General features: G+C 43.7%; 1 protein-coding gene across 2 annotated transcripts in view; it reads right to left on the bottom strand.

Annotated features, from left to right (window-relative positions):
• Nucleotides 1-9,351, bottom strand: part of ABL1 (ABL proto-oncogene 1, non-receptor tyrosine kinase) — a 172,740-nt gene extending 163,389 nt beyond the window's left edge. The window contains exons 1-2 of one of the 2 annotated variants that reach the window (XM_033960528.1): nt 9,213-9,351; nt 8,903-9,114 (exon numbers count right to left, since the gene is read on the bottom strand). In XM_033960528.1, the coding sequence (XP_033816419.1) occupies nt 8,903-9,035 (133 nt within the window). In that variant the 5' untranslated portion in view covers nt 9,036-9,114; nt 9,213-9,351. The other variant, XM_033960527.1, reaches the window with a different exon arrangement.
• Nucleotides 9,352-19,655: the final 10,304 nt, after the last annotated feature.

Genomic DNA, 19,655 nt, shown 5'->3' with positions numbered 1-19,655 from the left:
GGGCATTGATGTAGTGTCTTCCCTGGTAAAGACCGACATGAAGAATGAATTTAGCCTATCGGCAATCTCTTTGTCTTCCTTGATGTACCCTTTTATTCCCTGATCATCAAGAGGGCCCACTGCCTCCTTTGCATGAGGTAAAACTTGTTATAGTTTATAAATCTTTCCTTAATTGCTTCTGATAATTTCAGCTATATACAGCTGAAAGCAGTGAAACATGCCTATGCACTTCTCTTTTAGGAAATTATCCAAACCTTTTAAACCCTGCTAAACTAACTGATTTCACCACATTCTCTGGCAATGTATTCCAGAGTTTAATTACACATTGTATGAAGAAATATTTTCTCCAGTTTGATTTAAATCTACTACTTAGTAGCTTCATTGCAAGTCCCCTAGTCCTAGTATTTTTGGAAAGAGTAAACAAGCGATTCACACCTAACCTTTCCACTCCACTCAGTATCTCTTCGCCGTGCTGAAGAACCTTGCTGCTTTAGCCTTTCCTCAAAGGTGAGACATTCTAGACCAGGCGTTCCCACACTTTTTGGGCTTGCGAGCTACTTTTAAAATGACCAAGTCAAAATTATCTACCAACAATAAAATTATTTTAAAAACACAAAGCACACTGTACGCATAGAAAATGTTAATTATCATTTAAATTCGGGGGTTTTCAAAGAGATCAAGGCAGATGACTTTAAAATATGCATCACCACCTCAGTAACAACTATACAAAAATAGACAAATATACTCCCCTCCCTTTTTCCTAAACCGTGATAGCGTTTTTTAGCGCAGGGAGCTGCGCTGAATTCCCCGCGCTGCTCTCGATGCTCATAGGCTCCCTGCGCTAAAATCCACTACTGCAGTTTAGTAAAAGGGGACCATAGTGCAAAATATAGACAACAGATATAAATTCTCAAAACGGATACATTTTGATCACTAAATTAAAAATAAAATAATTTTTCTACCTTTGTTGTCTGATGATTTCATGAGTCTCTGGTTGTACTTTCTTCTTCTGACTGTCCAACTTTTTCTTCCTCTCTCCCTGCCCCTCCCCTTTCTTTCTTTTTTTTTTTCTCTGTCTCTATTTCTCCCTGTCCCCCCCCTTTTTTTTTTCCTGTCTCCCCATCTGTCTTTCTGTCCCTTTTTTCTCTCTCCCTGTCTGTCTTTCTGTCCGTCTTTCTCTATCTCCCTCCCTTTCTTTCTCCCCAAGCCGCCACCACCACCGTCGTCTGGGAACATGTCCCAAGCTACCTTTGCCGCCGAGTTCTCCCTGTTCCCTGACGCTGCAACAGGCCAGCAGCCTTCCCCCTGACATCAATTCTAACGTCGGAGAGGAAGTTCAGGGCCAGCCAGGGAATCTTAAAAGCCGCATTCATGTGCTGAAGATCCAGAAGAGGCCTCCAATCTCCTGAGCCTTTCTTTGTCCAGGTGACCTGAAGGAGGGTCAACGAACCCATCTGTCAGAGGTTGAGCCAATTCCAGCTTGTAACTTGACCGAATAATGTCCAAGACCCACTGCTCAGACATAATGTGCATCTAGGCAGAAAAAAATGCTGAGAGTCGGCCCCCTCAGCCTGGCATCATGAAGTCTTTCTGGCAGAGGGCGCAGAACAGGATTTGGAAGGCTGGGAACGCCAGTAGCCAGGATATCATCGTCGGGAGCCCTGTGAAAATCTCTGTGACATGACATCTGCATCTGGAAGGCCGTGAGCCATGAAAATTAGAGCGACCAGAAGCTTTAGAGGGTCTGGGTCTGCTATCAGGCAGAGTCTTCGGGCAACGGTCCATCACAGAATCCATGAGGATGTCCAGACCTTTGCCAAACAATAACTGCCCCTTAAAAAGGGTAGCCTAGCCAATGTAGCCTCGTAAGTGGAATTACCAGCCCACTGTTGAACCCAGAGCTGTCGGCAGGTAGAGATGAAGTACGTTGACACCTTTGCCAAACTCCAATGCTGCAGCTATATAATTTGTCCCAGCCAAAAGAAGTTGAGGAGGGGGGTCCACCACCTCATTCTCTAGTGTGTGCAGTCGAGCAAGACAGGTGCGTGCAACAAAAAATGCCGCTGAAGCAGCTTTAATGCCTAAAGCAGGTTTGTCAAAAAGTGTCCTAAGGATCACATCCACACGGAGGTCTTGCATACACCCTGTGCTGATCCAAAAGCTGCTGACACTCCTCTGCCAGAGGGGACAAGCGTGACCTAGCTCTAGCAAATTTCAGAGTACCTTCTGGAGCTTTAAACTGCTCCAAGACCAGAATGCTTACAACAGGGTGCCAGAGAAAGGTAGCACACTGCAAACGCACACCACAAATCCAGGAGGAAGAAATGGATGGAGCCAGAAGTGGACAGAGCCAGCTGAGTGACTAAGTGCAATTCCTGCAAAGACTCAGAAATAAGGTCAGGCAGAGCCACAAACTGAAATAGGCACAGGACAGAAGAATCATCCCCAGGATTCAAGCCCCCAGATTGATCTGCAGATCTGGCACAGAGTCCCTGCTTTTTCCACTCCAGGAAGCTCTGAACTTTTAAACAAAGAAGCAGTGATCAAAACATCTACAGCAAGGTCCCACAAATGAAGGCCAGGCAATGCAAAAACAGCAGCAAGCTGAGGTGAGACCATGCCCAAAGGCACAATGCCATTCGGACGCCTCTTCAGCGGCATGGGACTGCATAGGAGAAAAGAATATGAGGTCTAGAATTCAGACCTCAGAAATTTCACTAACAGAGAAAAAGTGTCTGGCTCAAGGGGCGCAGAGTCACCCTTAGGTGACTACAAATTGCATTTCTGAGGCTGCGGAAGGTCTGCAGCCTGGTGAACAGAATTACCAGCCATGCTGAGCACAAAATAAACAAAGGCAACCCCACCAGGCTAGCTGAGTGTTTGGTCACCTGCTTCAGCAGAGGAGAAGTTAAGCTGGAAGCTGCTGCATCACGTAGCACAAGAATGCTCTTAAAGCACTAAATCTGCACAATCCTGGCAAGAATCCACATGAGTAGAGCCCAAGGACTCCATCCCAGCAAGTTTCCAGGCAAAATTTACAGTTTTGAAGAAGCAGGGAGCTTTAGAAAAAAAAGAAGAAGAAGAAAAAAAAAGATTGCTAAAAATCCAAGATGGCCGCCATCTCATACATATTCATTGTGGATATCCTGAAAACCTGACCTGGCTCCGGCTCTCGAGGACTGGAATTGCCTACCCTGGGCTAGAATATACATGCTCAGATCCTTCAAGTCTTTTCTCATGTGTCTTTCCCTGAACTACTTCAGCAAGATACAGCCTTCAAAACTGCACATACCATCTTAAGTGGGGCCATACCAATATATAATTTTTGAGTATTAACACCTCTTTATTTTTGCTGGTTATGCCTCTCTCAGCACAACTTAGCATCCTTCTGTCTTCGGTCACCACCTTGTCACGTTTCACCTTGGGATCCTGAGACATTACCCCCCCAAAGTCCCTTTTTGATCCATGCATTCCAGCTCTGATCCCCTAGTTTATAAGGCTCCTTTGGATATCTACTTCCATAAGCATTCTTTGTATTAAATTTCAACTGGCAAACATCAGACCAGTCTTACAGTTTGTGTACATTACTTCTCATGCTCTCTACTCCCTCTGGGATGTCAACTCTGTTGCAAATCTGTATGTCATCCACAAAAAAGTCAAACTTTTCTTTCTAACCCTTGGCCAATGTTGCATGTTGAATACAAATCAGCCCCAGTATTAATGCCTGAGATATTCTACTAGATAGCAATGGTGTTACAAGTTTTCTGTATATTATTTAGTGCTTGCTTGCTAGTACCAAGGAAATTTTGAAACCTTGCCACTGGCTATTTAAGAGTGTAGATCACCTTATTTGACCTGCTATTGGAAGGAATAATTTATAGGCACTTTTTAAATAACCATTAGAGACTAACCCCTCCTTTTACAAAACCGTAGTATGGTTTTTAGCACCAGCTGCGGGGTAACAGCTCCGACGCTCATAGGAATTTTATAAGCATTGGAGCTGTTACCTTCGCGGTTGGTGCTAAAAACTGCACTATGGCTCTGTAAAGGGGGGAGGGGGTAAATGAAGAGTTAAACTCTGTAGAAATATAAATATGAAAAGATGGAGAAAATTTCAATTTAATATCAGAGCACTTCAAAATTATACATTATTTTTTATAGTTGTAAGTGAGAGATTGATTTAATATGGAAGGAAAACGTATAGCAAAGTGTTTCCATGTGCCAGTGTGATTAGATGATTTTAACCAGCAGATTGTTTTATGGGGTATTGGGAGTTAAAAATTTCTTTTAAATAAGAATTGAAGGATTATTTGTTAATTTTAGAGCCTCTTCTATCAAACTGCGCTAGCCGTTTGTAGTGCGGTGAGCCACACTGAATGGCCCACGCTGCTCCCGACGCTCATAGAGTTCCTATGAGCATTGAGAGCAGCGCGGGCCATTCAGCACGGCTCTCTGCGCTAAAAACTGCTAATGCAGTTTGATAGAAGAGGCCCTTAATTTTGATGAATATAACCTTTCGGGGGGTATATAGGGTTTGTTCAAGGGAGGACTAAGGTAATTGCATTTAAATTTGTATTTGGGTGTTTTGTCTGTTGTACATAGCATCAAGTTATTTCAACATATGCAATTTGCATATGGAATGCAATGAAATTAAATGAAGAAAACAAATACATTTTGCTTGCTCCAAGTGCTGGATGTGAAATATACACAACAGCAGACATCATGCAAAGAGTACTACTTCAAAAGTAATCCTCATGACTTCCAGCAGGCACTTTTCCTTCACACTAGCCACTTTCAAACGTTAAACTGCTGGTCACATTTGCTGAATGAACTCAAATAAAAATGACTCAAAACAGACCATGCGTGTCACAAAGTTTTTCAGAAAAACAAAATATAATCATGCAAGCAAGCAGAATTAACTGCATCGATTCTTCAAACCACTTAAAGGTTAACAAATACACAGCAGTTTCAGCCCAGATATCAGTGAGTAGAAAGCCAGCGATTCAAGCAATATCCACTTACTGCATTACTGCAGTGCCGCTCGAACTGCTGAGACTCCTCCCACATACACACACAGCTGTCCCCAAACCCAACTCTCCTCAATTATTGTATGCTTTCTTGATAATATCCCTTACAGTTTTAAAAAGAGAATAGTGAAGTTTCTGGAATCCAGTGAACTACAGGACCCGAGGCACCATCAATTCACTACAGGCAGGTCTTGTCAGACAAATTTGATCAATTTGGATAGAGTTGGATAGAGGGATAAAACTAGATGTGGTGAATTTAGATTTTAGCAAAGCCTTTAGACACTGTTCCATAAAGTCATCTAATAAATAAGCTGAATGCCCTTAGTATGGGGTTATTTATTTTTATAAATGATATTGCTGAAGGGCTGTATGGTAGGATTTGCTCTTTAGGAAGATACCAAAATCTGCAATAGTGTAGAGAACATGAGGTGATGGTGGTGTAGAGAACATGAGGAAAGACCTAGCAAAGTTTGAAGATTGAGCCAAAATTTGACAGCTAAGATTTAATACTAAGAAATACAAGGTCATGTATTTGGGCTGCAAAAACCCGAAGGAATGGTACAGTTTAGAGCAGGGGTCCCCAAAGTCCCTCCTTGAGGGCCGAATCCAGTCAAGTTTTCAGGATTTCCCCAATGAATATGCATGAGATCTATGTGCATGCACTGCTTTCAATGCATATTCATTGGGGAAATCCTGAAAACCCAACTGGATTTGGCCCTCAAGGAGGGACTTTGGGGACCCCTGGTTTAGAGGGTGAAGAATTTTTGTGCATGAAAGAGGAATGGGACTTGGGCGCAACAGTATGTGATAATAAGGTTGAAAAGGCAACAACAACAGCTGGAAGAATGCTTAGGTACATAGGGAGAGGAATGGCCAGCAGAAAAAAAAAGGTAGTAATGCCCATGTATAAGACTAGTGAGACCCAATTTAGAATAGTGTATACCATAGGCAGCAGAACACTATTTTGTTTTGGGGGAGGCCATGTGCTCTGCCCTAGGCCCCAGCAGAGTCCTGCGGCATAACCTCTCACCAGCTCTCAACTCCCCCACCTACCTCCTCCCAGTGCAGTACTTTTAAATCTTCGGACAGTCATCACACAGCATCAACGAGCAGGCCTGCCTCCAAAAGTAGAATGAAGGGTTCCAGGACAGGCCTGCTCATTGACATTGTGAGGCAGCTGTCCAAAGATTTAAAAGTACAACACCGGGAGGAGGTGAATAGGGGAGTAGAGTCATAACTGACTGGCAGTCACCAATTTTGGGGAGGCTATGGCCTCTGAGCTCCCCTGTTCTGATGCCCATGGTATGCACAATTCTAGAGACAGAACCCTCAAAATGATAGAAACAGGATAGAGTTTGTCCAGAGGACCCCTAATAAAATGGTCAATGGTCTTCATCATAAAGCATATGGGGACAGACTTACAAGATCTCAATATGTATACTCTGGAGGAAAGGCATGAGAAGGGAGATAAAATAAATGTTTAAATACCTACATGGTATAAACACGCATGAAGCGAGCCTATTTCAATTGAAAGGAAACCTTTGAAAGAGGGAGCATGGAATGAAGGTGAAAGGGGATAGATTTAGAAGTAACCTGAGAAAATACTATTTCATGGAAAGGGTAGAGACAAGAAGAGTATCTAATTCAAGAAAGCTTGGGACAAGTATGTTGGATCTCTAAGGGAGAGGAAGGGATAGTAGATGGCATGGTTAGGCAGACTAGATAGACCAAATGCTCTTTAACTGCCTTCATGTTTCTGTGTGTTTATGGGCTCCTTTTATTAAGCTGCGATAGCGTTTTTAGCGTGTTCTAAAACCACGCTACACGGCTAGAACTAATGCCAGCTCAATGCTGGTGTTAGAGTCTAGCGTGCGCTAAAAACGCTATCGCAGCTTAGTAAAAGGAGCCTTATGTTTCTTACAATCCCTGATGGATGTGACCTTTACAAGAGCTATGTGAAAGTAACTTAATCTATGAAAACACTGGCTGAGTATTGCAGTTCACTTCACAAACATGCCAACTTATCCAAGTACCAAGAAAGTAGTTCACTTCAAACATGCCAACTTAACCAAGTACCAAGAAAGTAGTTCACTTCACAAACATGCCAACTTAACCAAGTACCAAGAAAGTAGTTCACTTCACAAACATGCCAACTTAACCAAGTACCAAGAAAATAGTTCAGGGGAAATCTATTCAGAGTCCTACCTTAAGGTACCTCTGCAGGGCTTGTAAACTGAAAAGGTTAATGAACTATTTCGATCAGGGGGATTTTTCTACCTGCACGTAAGAGGATAACCATAGAAAAAGCTGCCAAGAGAAAAAACACACATGAGTTCAGCACCTTCTCTCTATAATTGACAGAATGACAAGGAGTAGTCCTATTATTCCAAGTTTTGCACAAAGAGTTTTCCGATTTTAAAAACTTCAAATAAAATGGATGATTTTCCAGATAAATTATATAAAGCTAGCCAAGTTTCATTTAATAGAATCATTGCCCAGTGAGTGTCAGGTTAATGGATCTTAATATAAACATTCTCATACAGTGATACAAATTTATATTTGCTGTGGAAGAGTTTCATTGGTATGTCAAAGCTAACAATATATGTTATCTTAATACAAAGCTCAACAAATCCCATGTAAGACTGTCATGGTGGCTAGAAATTTTCTTCTGGCACCTGGAATGTTAGAATGTAAATAGTGAAAATATTTTAAACTCCTTCTTACCTGGGAAGGGCTGCCAGTCCCTAATTTAATTTAAAAAGTATCCTTCCCTGCAGCCACTGCTGCAATCACTGACAGAATAGGAGCTTCATCCCTGCCATAATGCAGAACTATTGCATTGGTCTCAGGTTATCCAGTTTCATGATACCAGCCAGGAATCACAATGGCAAGCATGTGGGAAGAAGCAACTCATATTCCAGTGGCTGCAAACTGCCATGTTTCAAAAAATGGCAACAAACATCCAGGTGGAGAAAAGGAAAGCCAACTGGGGAAGAGAAGGATGGCAGCCAGTTTTAAAGGAGAAAGGCAACCAGGTGATAACAGAGTGGGAAGGGGGAAGAATGATGTGATGAGTGAGACAGCAAACATGAGATTAGGTAAAAGAGCCTGGGAGGAAAGAGAGCCAATTTGAGACTGGGTGTCATCAGAGAGGGAGGAAAGAGTGAAACTGGGCGATGACAAGGTGGAGGGAGGAATGGCTGCCTGGTTGTGGGTTTTCTATCAGTGGCCTAAAGGTGTACATTACAGGCCTCATTTAACTTGGCCATGGCATGGAGGAAACAGCCTTAGAAAATCAGGCCCTGTAGGAGCTGAGGAGGAGGGAGGGGTGCAGAGATTTCTTCTGGGGTTCTGCTGCAACTTCAGTGGAGACAGAAGGAATGATTGGGGGAGGGGGCAATCAACTTCTGGCTCTTAAATGGAAAGTAAATGTCAAGACCTGTCTTTATGAAAATTAATGGCTCTTCTTTAGCAAAGTAAAAAAACGGACCCTACTAATTCTGGATACTGCACCTGCCTTAAACAATAAGTTGAACATTGTTTCGCTGCCAAAATGCAGCCATGATTATATCAACTAACAAGACATTTCTGACTCATGCTTTTAACTTTTTGAAATAAAAATTTAATTTAAGAACATATGTAGCAGATCCTTAGATTCTCAGTCAAAACTTTAACATTCAGAAACCTCAACTTTTATTTTTCTCATTAGTAAGATATACTGTATGCTCTTTGAGCATACTATGATATGATTCATGCAAAGATAAATTTTTAACAAAATAAATCAATCAATCAGTCTGCTTATATATATTACTTAAAAAGAACTTGGCAAACTCCTGAAACTGACAGAAAAAAAAGAAGTTCTCAAAAATTCTTACCATGTTCCAGAAAAACATTGCAGTGAGAGCTCCCATGCCGAGATTCTTTTTTCCCTGCTCCTTTGATGAAGTGCAAGGCAGGCAGACTTGGTCTCCTCTGGTCCCCAACAACTTTTCCAGGCTGTTGCCCCATAAAGCAAAAAAATCACAAGCCCTTCTGGAGCCAGGCACTTTAAAGAATGTAAGAACCCAGAGCCAGCAGATTCTCAAAACTGCTTTGCAGGAAAACAATACAATACAGTTTTGTCAGTTGCATTCACAGCATCCAGTTATAATGTAAACAGTGAATACATTTTAAACCCCTTCTCACCTGGGGAGGGATGCCAGTCCCCAGAAGCCGCCCAAAAGTAGTAGAAAGCAGGGGAGGGTACTGAGACCTTCCCCCCCTGTGACTCAGAGCCATGGAGGCCAGGGAGAGAGTCCTGCAGGGAACAGCCCAGCCAGGAACAAGGGCTGAAGAATAAAGGTTCCCCTAGCAGCACTTTGCAGCAGCCCGGAAGAAGGAGAGTTCCTAGTCCCTCCCTCAGAACACAGCTGCTGAGCAGAAGAGTCCCTCCCACAAAGAAGGGGGGGGGGGCTGTGTGGTGACGTCTGAGGGAGCAAGGGTCTCCCCCATCAGGTACCGAAAGGGAAGGAAGAGACTAAACTCTCAAGGAATTAGATCAGCAAATGCATAAATACAGTAAGCAAGCTAAAGTGTTTCCTTGGGAACAAACTGGATACTGAAATGGAAGAGGTGAATTGAAACTTAAGGATGAACGGTTAATACCGTAGTTACAGTCCAGGACAGTGGATTACGGATGAGATGATGGTTTAATACGAGCTGGAATGCTCATTCAGAAAATTAAAGTGTTTAAGCGTTGCTACAGGGTGGTAGGTGCCCCCACCCCAACCAGAACCAGGAAGTTCTAAGCTGGTCTGGCTAGGCTGTAGTACCAACAATGGGATTTCGCAGCAGCTCCTTTTTTGTTGTAAAGGCCACGACATGCAATTTAACTACTTGCTTTAAACTGCAGGGTTCTACATTTACAAAGCCCTGCACAATTCAACATCATGTGCTTTAACCATAGTGTCTGGCAGTGGAAGAAATGTGTACTGATTCTGAGGTGATAATTACAATCTGAATATTTTTACTGAAGAGTAGGAAGGGAGATAGCTCTGTTATTGGGGACTATGGACTTGTGATATAGAACTACAGATCTGGGTGAGCTCCTGTCCTGACCAATCCTGTAGATAATCCAGATTCATTCCCATTATGAGTTTGTTGAATTGTAACTACAGCTTAAACTGGCAGCTATAGTGTCTTTTATTGCTAAAAAAAAATAAAAAATATAAATCTTTTTTTGTCTAGAGACACTATTGACAAGGTGGTACATCTCATTCACTGGAAACTTTGTAAAACATAAGATCACTGTACTGGAAAAGCATTGGCATGCTGACTCCAAGAGAATTATAAAGAGGTTATGATCACCAGGGATATCCCCATTCCAACTGCTAAAAAGCTAGATTCAAGGAAACTGGACACAGTAGTAAGAGAAAAACAGTAAAATGGCATTAAAGGTAACCAAGCATTCTGTGAACTTTGTGGTGAGAGAAGATTCTCAAATACCAAGTGATGCAGTCTCAAGACCAAACAAATCTGCAAGAATGATATAGAAATATTTTCTATTATTTTCAGTGTCATTGGACTGATTAAAAGGAATTTTCAAGCACACCTGGAAAAATTGGCTATACGTGTTAACATCTTATGAACTTCAGAAAGCAGCACTCTTTGGCACAATATAAATACAACAAATGGAGTGTCTGGCCCTTGCCGCTTGTCGCTTCGTCAACTACTGCTGACTTTTCTGCCTTCTCTGTAATCACAAAGAAAGAAACTGACAACTTCTGACTTCAGCCAAGCCTACTACATGCCCCTGAGACCCTATTCCCACCCTTTTAATCGACCCCCTTCTCATATACTGTTATCCCTCCCATATGCCATATTCTCAATCTATCTCTTTCCACTGCAACTGTCCCTGCTGCCTTCAAACATGCAGTGGTTAAGCCGCTTCTCAAAAAATCCTCGCTGCCCGTCCAGCTATCGCCCTGTCTCTCTTATTCCGTTCCTATCCAAGATACTCGAGCTTGCTTTTCTCTTTCGCTGTCTGGACTTCCTTTCAACTCGACAGATTCTCAATCCTCAACAATCTGGTTTTCGTCCCCAACATTCCACAAAGACTACTCTCACTAAGGTCTGCAGTGACTTGTTCATGGCCAAATCTAAGGGCCTTTACTCTCTCCTTATTCTTCTTGACCTGTCTACTGTGTTTGATACTATAAATCACAGCTTACTCCTTGATAAGCTGTCGTTTGGATTTGGATTCCATGATTCTGTCCTCCTGGTTTGCCTCCTACCTTTCCCAATGCACCTTTAGTGTATGTGTTGGTGGGTCCTCTTCTGCTGCTACCCCGCAAGTGGTTGGTGTACCCCAGGATTCTGTTTTAGGACCTCTTCTCTCTCTACACCTCTTCCCTCGGTGCCCTGATCTCCCATGGCTTCCAGTATCACTGTATCACCTTTATGCTGATGACTCCTAGATCTACCTCTCTACACCTGAAATGTCACCTGAAGTCCAAGAAAAAATCTCTGCTTGTTTGGCTGACATTGCTGCCTGGATGTCCTGCCGTCATCTGAAACTAAATATGTCCAAGACTGAGCTGCTCCTCCTCCTCCTTCTCTGTAAATAATACTGTCATTGTTCCAGTCTCCTCTGCTCTCAACCTTGGAGTCATCAATTCTGATCTCTCATTTTCTACATATATCCAACAAGCTGTTAAGACCTGTCGCTTCTATCTCTTCAATATCACCAAAATTTGCCCCTGTCTGAGTACATTATCCGGACCCTTGTCCGAGCTCTAGTAACCTCACACTTAGATTATTGCAATCTACTCCTAACTGGTATCCCTCAGTGTTGCCTCTCCCCCTTGCAATCTGTGAAAAACTCTGCTGCACAACTCATCTTCTACCAACCTCATGTCACCCCTCTCCTTAAGTCACTCCACTGGTTCTCCATCTGCCATCGCATACAGTTCAAGACGTTATTGCTGACCTACAAGTGTGTTCATTCTGCTGCCCCTCAATATCTCTCCTTGCTTCTCTCTCCTCACATACCTCCCAGAGAACTCCATTCTTCAGATAAGTCACTCTTAACATTACCCTTCTCCTCCACTGCCAATTCCAAACTTTGTTCCTTTCATCTAGCTGCCCCCTATGCTTGGAATAAATTACCCAAGTTTGTCTGTCAAGCCCCTTCCCTCGTTTAAAAGCAGACTGAAAATCCATCTTTTTGATATAGCTTTCAATCCTTAACCCTACTCCTCTGCCCTCCAACCCAGCCAGCTGATTAACCATACCCCTTAACTGTATCCATGACATCCGATTATAAGCACTTTCGAGCAGAGATTGTTTTCTTACTCTTTGTGACTCTGTACAGCGCTGCGTGCACTATAGAAAAAATTAATAGTAGTAGTAAGAATAAGGTTAATGGTTAGTGCCGTGGGCTGAGATCCTGGGGAAAATTCCGAATGCAGCTTCTTGTGACCCTGAGCAAATCACTTAATCTGCCATTGCCCCATGTACAAAAATTTAGACACCGAGCCCACTAGTGATAAAGAAAGTACCCTGCGTGTGTACAGCACTGTGTAAGTCTAGTAGCGCTATAGAAATTATAGGTAGTGGTTGTAAATACTACAGCAAGCATTAGCAGTAAATTTGAAAGATTAAGATTATACTCAATATACCCTGGCTTAAGAGTAAGGTTCATTACTACATGTGCAAAATAACTTAATTTGGATACATTGCTCCAAGAGAAGAGGAAGGATATTGGATTCTTTTGAGAGGAAAGACAAAAAAAGGAGGTGAATGACAAGGCAGTGCAGCTCTGTCTACCTTAGGGAGTATGGAGATCAAAGGGCATGTGTTGAAGAGGCAGAAGCCCATGGAGCTGTGAGGAGCTGAACAGCAGTTAGATAACAAGCCTTTAACCCCCTCTCACCACAAAAGAGCAGGACAGAAGAAGAAGAAAAAAAAGCAGAGCTGAGAAATAAAAAAGATGACCCTGCAGCCCCTGTGAGAAACAGTGAGTTAAGAGTGCCTGAGGAGGAAGCTGAAGGTAAGCCTAGAGAGGGGTACTGAAAGAGAAAAAAAGCCCAGAATAGAGAGCTCTGTGATTTTCTGGTACCAGTATACACAATCTCAGGGGAGACCCTTGCAATGCCAGCAAAGAATAGTAAAAACATAGAAACATAGAAATAGACGGCAGATAAGGGCCCACGGCCCATCTAGTCTGCCCACCTTAATGTCCCTTCCCTACCTTTGCCCTGTGAAGAGATCCCATGTGCCGATCCCATTTGGCCTTAAAATCAGGCACGCTGCTGGCCTCAATCACCTGTAGTGGAAGACTATTCCAGCGATCAACCACTCTTTCAGTGAAAAAGAATTTCCTGGTGTTACCTCGTAGTTTCCCGCCCCTGATTTTCAACGGATGCCCTCTTGTTGTCGTGGGACCCTTGAAAAAGAAGATATCTTCCTCCGCCTCGATGCGGCCCGTAAGATACTTGAACGTCTCGATCATGTCCCCCCTCTCTCTGCGCTCCTTGAGCGAGTATAGCTGTAATTTGTCAAGCCGTTTTTCGTATGGTAGATCCTTGAGTCCCGAGACCATCCGGGTGGCCATTCTTTGCACCGACTCCAGTCTCAGCACATCCTTGCGATAATGCGGCCTCCAGAATTGCACACAGTATTCCAGGTGGGGCCTCACCATGGATCTATACAATGGCATAATGACTTCCGCCTTACGACTGACGAAACCCCTTCGTATACAGCCCATGATTTGTCTTGCCTTGGACGAAGCCTGCTCCACTTGATTGGCAGACTTCATGTCCTCACTGACGATTACCCCCAAGTCTCGTTCTGCTACCGTTTTTGCTAGGATCTCGCCATTAAGGGTATAAGACTTGCATGGATTCTGGCTGCCCAGGTGCATAACTTTGATTTTTTGGCATTGAAGTTGAGTTGCCATGTCCTAGACCATCGCTCCAGTAGGAGTAGGTCGTGCATCATGTTGTCGGGCACTGAATCTTCGTCTGTTGTGCATTTGCCCACTACATTACTCAGTTTGGCGTCATCGGCGAATAATGTTATTTTACCTCGAAGCCCTTCTGCCAAGTCTCTTATAAAGATGTTGAATAGGATTGGGCCAAAGACTGAGCCCTGTGGTACTCCACTAATCACCTCCGTCATTTCGGAGGGGGTGCCGTTCACCACCACCCTTTGGAGCCTACCTCCAAGCCAGCTCCCAACCCATTTCATCAATGTGTTACCTAATCCTATAGAACTCATCTTGCTCAGTAACCTGCGGTGTGGTACGTTATCGAATGCTTTGCTAAAGTCCAGGTACACGATGTCCAGGGACTCCCCAATATCCAGCTTCCCCGTTACCCAGTCAAAGAAGCTGATCAGGTTGGATTGGCAGGATCTCCCCTTAGTAAATCCATGTTGTCGGGGATCCCGTAGATTCTCTTCATCCAGGATCTTATCTAATTGGTGTTTGATTAGAGTTTCCATTAGTTTGCTCACTATCGATGTTAGACTCATTGGTCTGTAGTTTGCTGTCTCCATCTTTGAGCCTTTCTTGTGGAGTGGCATGACGTTAGCCGTCCTCCAGTCCAACGGGACGCTGCTTGTACTAAGGGAGAGGTTGAAGAGCGCGGACAGTGGCTCCGCCAAGACATCACTCAGCTCCCTAAGCACCCTGGGGTGCAGGTTGTCCGGCCCCATTGCTTTGTTAACCTTGAGCTTTGACAGCTCACCGTAGACACTGCTGGGCGTAAACTCAAAGTTACTAAACGGGTCAACTGAGCCAACCCTTGTCTGTAGCTGAGGGCCGAGCCCTGGCGCTTCTGTAAGCCCTGGCCCTGTAAGCTGCAGTCAGAAGCTACGCAAGAATGAAAGACCCCAATACCAGCTTCTCTAGGGCACCTATAGCTCGCAAAGCTGCAACAAAGTACTGAGTTTGACAAAAAAGCTGAAGAGAGTCCTGCCAGTGTGGAGAGGTCACAGCTGGGACCATGCTACTGAGCCTTGGTGACCTGCAGAGGCCTGACACAAGAGCACAGTAAGTCCACCACTGGTTAGGATGCTAACTAAAAAACTGTAGATAGCTAATAAACATTAGTTCAATTTTCAGATTAGAGAGGATAGAGTCCAGTTTAGGTGCATCCACGTCAGAGTAGGCATACCTTTTTTTGTCAGGACACAAGATTTTTTGTTAGTTTGATAGTCAAGGACATCAAAAGACAAGAGGCCATTTCTGCCCACAGCAAGGGGATATCAGTTTGGCACTGGACTCCAAAATATCTGTTCTCAAAGGACTGTCAGGAGTGGTACAGACCTCATGGCATCCACCAGTGAGACTTAAGCCTATACTACCATATAACTGGCCAGACTTTAATTGAGTTCAGTTATCATATATGCTCAACTATAGGTCAAGAGCAGTTTTAGACCTAAAGTCTAAAATCCCTTGACCTATACATAGGTCAACCCTACCTGGGTCCGCACCTCTCTATCCCTTCCTTCCATCTCTGCTACACAGCTATTGTCGCCGCCATCCCAGGAATCCCCACCTTGCACCCTCTGTAACAGTGCTTGCTAAAAATATTTTCAGTGCCACAGCAGCAATCCTCAAAGGCTGCTTGCAGCCTGCCCCAGAGCATTCTCTACGATTCTGTCCTGACAAACAAGAAGTCAGTCAACTTCCTCTTTGAAGGGAATCAGAGTGCTCCGGGGCAGGCCGCAAGCAGCCTGAGGATTGCTATGCAGTAATGAATGTATTTTTAGCAGGTACCTTACACAGTTGAGTGCGATGGAGATTCATAGGCAGGGTGGGAGGGAGGAACCAGCTTTCTAGCAGAGGTGAAAAGGAGGGGGGGAGAGGTGCTGGCCAGGGTAGGGTCTCATAGATGACCCTGTTCTTTCTGGTGCTTTTTTGGGCCAAAATTTCTCAACTTATAATGAGCATATACAGTAATCTTAAGTAAAGATTGCACTGGCAGGGAAGCCTCATTTCAGACAGGAAACCACAGACACAGGAAAGCTTCTCTGAGTTGCACTAAACCAGAAGCCTGTAAGCATGATGTTAGGGAGGATGATACCCAGAGTCTAGTCTGGGTTAAAATAATAGAGTGATTTTGAGAATTATTTTAGCTTTGTTGTTATTCATATATATTTTTGGAAAGCCTAGTTTTCTCATTCTTATTCACTATTCTCCTATCTAACCCCAACAAACTAATAAAAACAGTTCAAAAAGCACCTTATTCCCACCTGGCCGCCTATTACAATCCCCCCCCCCAAGCAATAACTAACCATTTCTTCTACTGCCAGCCTTTCCCCCCTACCCTCACGTGAGAATATGTTGTTCCTTCACAGAGGAGTACTGTTTCTGCTGTCTGACCCTGCAGGAAAGGATGGGGTCCCAGAGGAGCCACCGAGGACACTCAGGAACACACCTCAGACTACCTAATCTGCAGGTTACAACAAACAGCAAAAAACATCCTTCTAAAGCTGCAGGAAGGAAGAGTTTTTCAGCAGGCACATATAGCTTTCTGCTATTAGGGCAAAATTCCACAGCAGTAGAATTTTGTAGCTATGACCTGACTTGGTCAAATACAACCCTAGTTTTGTTAGTAGAGTTTCAAGTGTCTTGATTGAAGCAGATCTTTCAGCAGTTTAGAGGTTTAACACACCTACCCCATTATTCAAATACAAATCTCCCAAAGGTTATAATAACAGAGACTCACATACAGAAGTATCATAGACAAAAAAAAATCCTTCAAGTGATACTGTACAGAGTGAAAGCTTCACATCAGCACACTTGTGGGTTTAAGATAAAGTATTTTTTTTTTTTTTTATTATTAGGATTTTATATACCGCCTATCAAGGTTATCTAAGCGGTTTTTTACAATCAGGTACTCAAGCATTTTCCCTCTCTGTCCCGGTGGGCTCACAATCTATCTAACGTACCTGGGGCTATGGAGGATTAAGTGACTTGCCCAGGGTCACAAGGAGCAGAGCGGGGTTTGAACTCACAACCCCAGGGTGCTGAGGCTGTAGATCCAACCACTGCGCCACACACTCCTCCAGTACTGTTAAATCTGGCTCTCTTTATACAAGATGCACTCCCATGGAGGCAGACACCCAGTTTTCACCTTGAATTCCTATAGTAACACAAAAGTTTCCTTTGTGCTTCTTCATTCCCAATGCATGTGAAAGAAGAGCTTGCAGAGGCTGATAACTGTATGAGTACACCAATTTCAAAGGGGGCATGGGATTCCATTCCTACCCCCACCCCAGCTCTCATCCCAGAGGACTTAGTGGCTCTTTCAAGTCCAAACAGGAGTTTCCAGGATAGATGGACTAGGCTTCAAACGTACATAGGTCCAGGAACCCTAGACATAAGCTGTTTGGGCAAGTCCTCACCTTTATGGAGTACACACAGGAGCTTTCAGTCCCCATCCTCACATCCCACTAACACCTCACTCCCATCACTGCAAGCCAGGCTACACAACTATGATGGAACACCACCACTGTCTTGGGACAAGTATATATGGATACACATAACCTCTACCCTCATGTAAGGGGCCAGTACAGTGCAGCCACAGAATGTTCTACAAAAGCATACTCTCATTTGGCTCTGCAACAGCACATACAAAGCAAAAACGTATTCAGCCTTAACCAGCTGTTTCTTGCAAAAGGAAAACCATCAATCTAGGCCTTAATCCAGTAAGTATATTTTTTATTGAAAATTTTCTATACTGCCTGTCAACGATTACAGACAAATAACAGATAGAAATGAACACCAGTATTTCAAATAGAACAGAAGGGATAGAGAAAATAGAAGATAAAAAGATAGAGGGGTGGGGCCTAAAATGCAGGTGTATGCTCTCCTTCAAAGTATTATATGTATCATAATTGAATTAAGAAGAGAACTGTCCCGTTATTGGGGGGGGGGTCCAGTTTATCAGACTTAGAAACAGAATAAGAAACTGAGTATGCCAGGTCAACCCCATCCACCTAAGCTTACTGCTCACTACAGTGTCATAGACTACATATGATCTCCATCTTTCTTTCTCACCTTTAAATCTATCTCTGGTTTTCTTGAATTTCATTACTGCTTTTTTGTCTCCACCTTCTCCCCTAAGATGCCACCAAAACAAAGTTCCTTTAAGGCCTGTGGTAGCCCCCACTGCCCCTAAATGTGGCTCTCTCTTTCTCTCAGTAACACACACTTGGCTCCCCCCTTTGTCCAGAGGCTTTCTGCGGCACCGTCTCCAGAACTGCTTTGTTTTCTCCAGGACTTTAAATCTATCTCTGGTTTTCTTGAATTTCATTACTGCTTTTTTTGTCTCCACCTTCTCCCCTAAGATGCCACCAAAACAAAGTTCCCTTAAGGCCTGAGGCCACTGCCCCTAAATGTGGCTCTTTCTCTCAGTAACTCACACTTGGCTCCCCACTTTGTCCAGAGGCTTTCTGCGGCACCGTCTCCAGAACTGCTTTGTTTTTCTCCAGGACTGTGCTGATCTCAGTGGACTTGAGTTATACAGTATACCCATTCCCATCCTATATTTGCACAGCTGTATGAACATGAAGTTTAAGATACTAACACCTGAATTCTGTAAGAGTGGCTCAGATTTGGGGGTGGGTCTCAGATCCATGCACAAATTAGCTAATTGTTTACAATTATTGAGGTTAATTTGATACTAATCATGATTTGCACGCAGAGCTGCTTGCATTCTATAGCACTGCATGCCTATATTGTCTGAAGTGCAACTCAAAAGGGGGCATGGATAGGTCAGGGGCATTCCAAAAATTTAGGCAGTTATAAAATATCAGGATTACGCACCCAGCTTGTGCACCAGGATTGACACTAGGTTTCAGTATGTGTCACCACAATCCACATTAAGCGCTATTCTGTAAAGGGCACCCAACCCAGAGCACCCATTACAAAATAGTACTTAACGCAGATTCTTCTTTATTGGAGCATCATTTACTGAATCTGGCCTCGTGTGGATCAAACACTGCTGGAAGAAAACAGAACTGTCCTAGAGGCAGTGCCTGAATCAAGAACATAAGAACTGCCACTGCTGGGTCAGACCAGTAGTCCATCATGCCCAGCAGTCCGCTCATGTGGCAGCCCCCAGGTCAAAGACCAGTGCTCTAAATGAGTCCAGCCTCACCTGTGTACGTTCCAGTTTAGCAGGAACTTGTCCAACTTTGTCTTGAATCCCTGGAGGGTGTTTTCCCCTATAACAGACTCCGGAAGAGTGTTCCAGTTTTCTACCACTTTGGGAAAGGCCAGGAGCAATAACAAACCAGGGAAGAGAGACATAGCTTGGAGGGACCAGGGACAGGATGATAGTGGCTGATTGGTAAGAGAGTCTGGTGGAATTGAGAGTGATGGGAATAGGGGTGGGGGGAGAGAGTTTGGAGTATCAAACTTCATTTTATTTATATACATTGCTCAATGTGTTGTACAGCTAGACTGGAAAGAAAGCTCCCTCTCTTATCAGCCAGGGCTCAGGGCACCATCCGCTTTATCCAGCACTGGTCTTGGCTCGCACATTCGTCTTTTTGCCAAGCTGATCCCTACTTCAAAAATTGTGATCACTGTTATAATGTGAGCCACACATGCTGCATGTCAGACCACACAGGATC

Source organism: Geotrypetes seraphini, chromosome 10, assembly GCF_902459505.1.
Source record: "Geotrypetes seraphini chromosome 10, aGeoSer1.1, whole genome shotgun sequence".
NCBI lineage: Eukaryota > Metazoa > Chordata > Amphibia > Gymnophiona > Dermophiidae > Geotrypetes > Geotrypetes seraphini.
The sequence above is the reverse complement of the archived record's forward strand: the minus strand, read 5'-3'. Positions and strand labels throughout refer to the sequence as shown.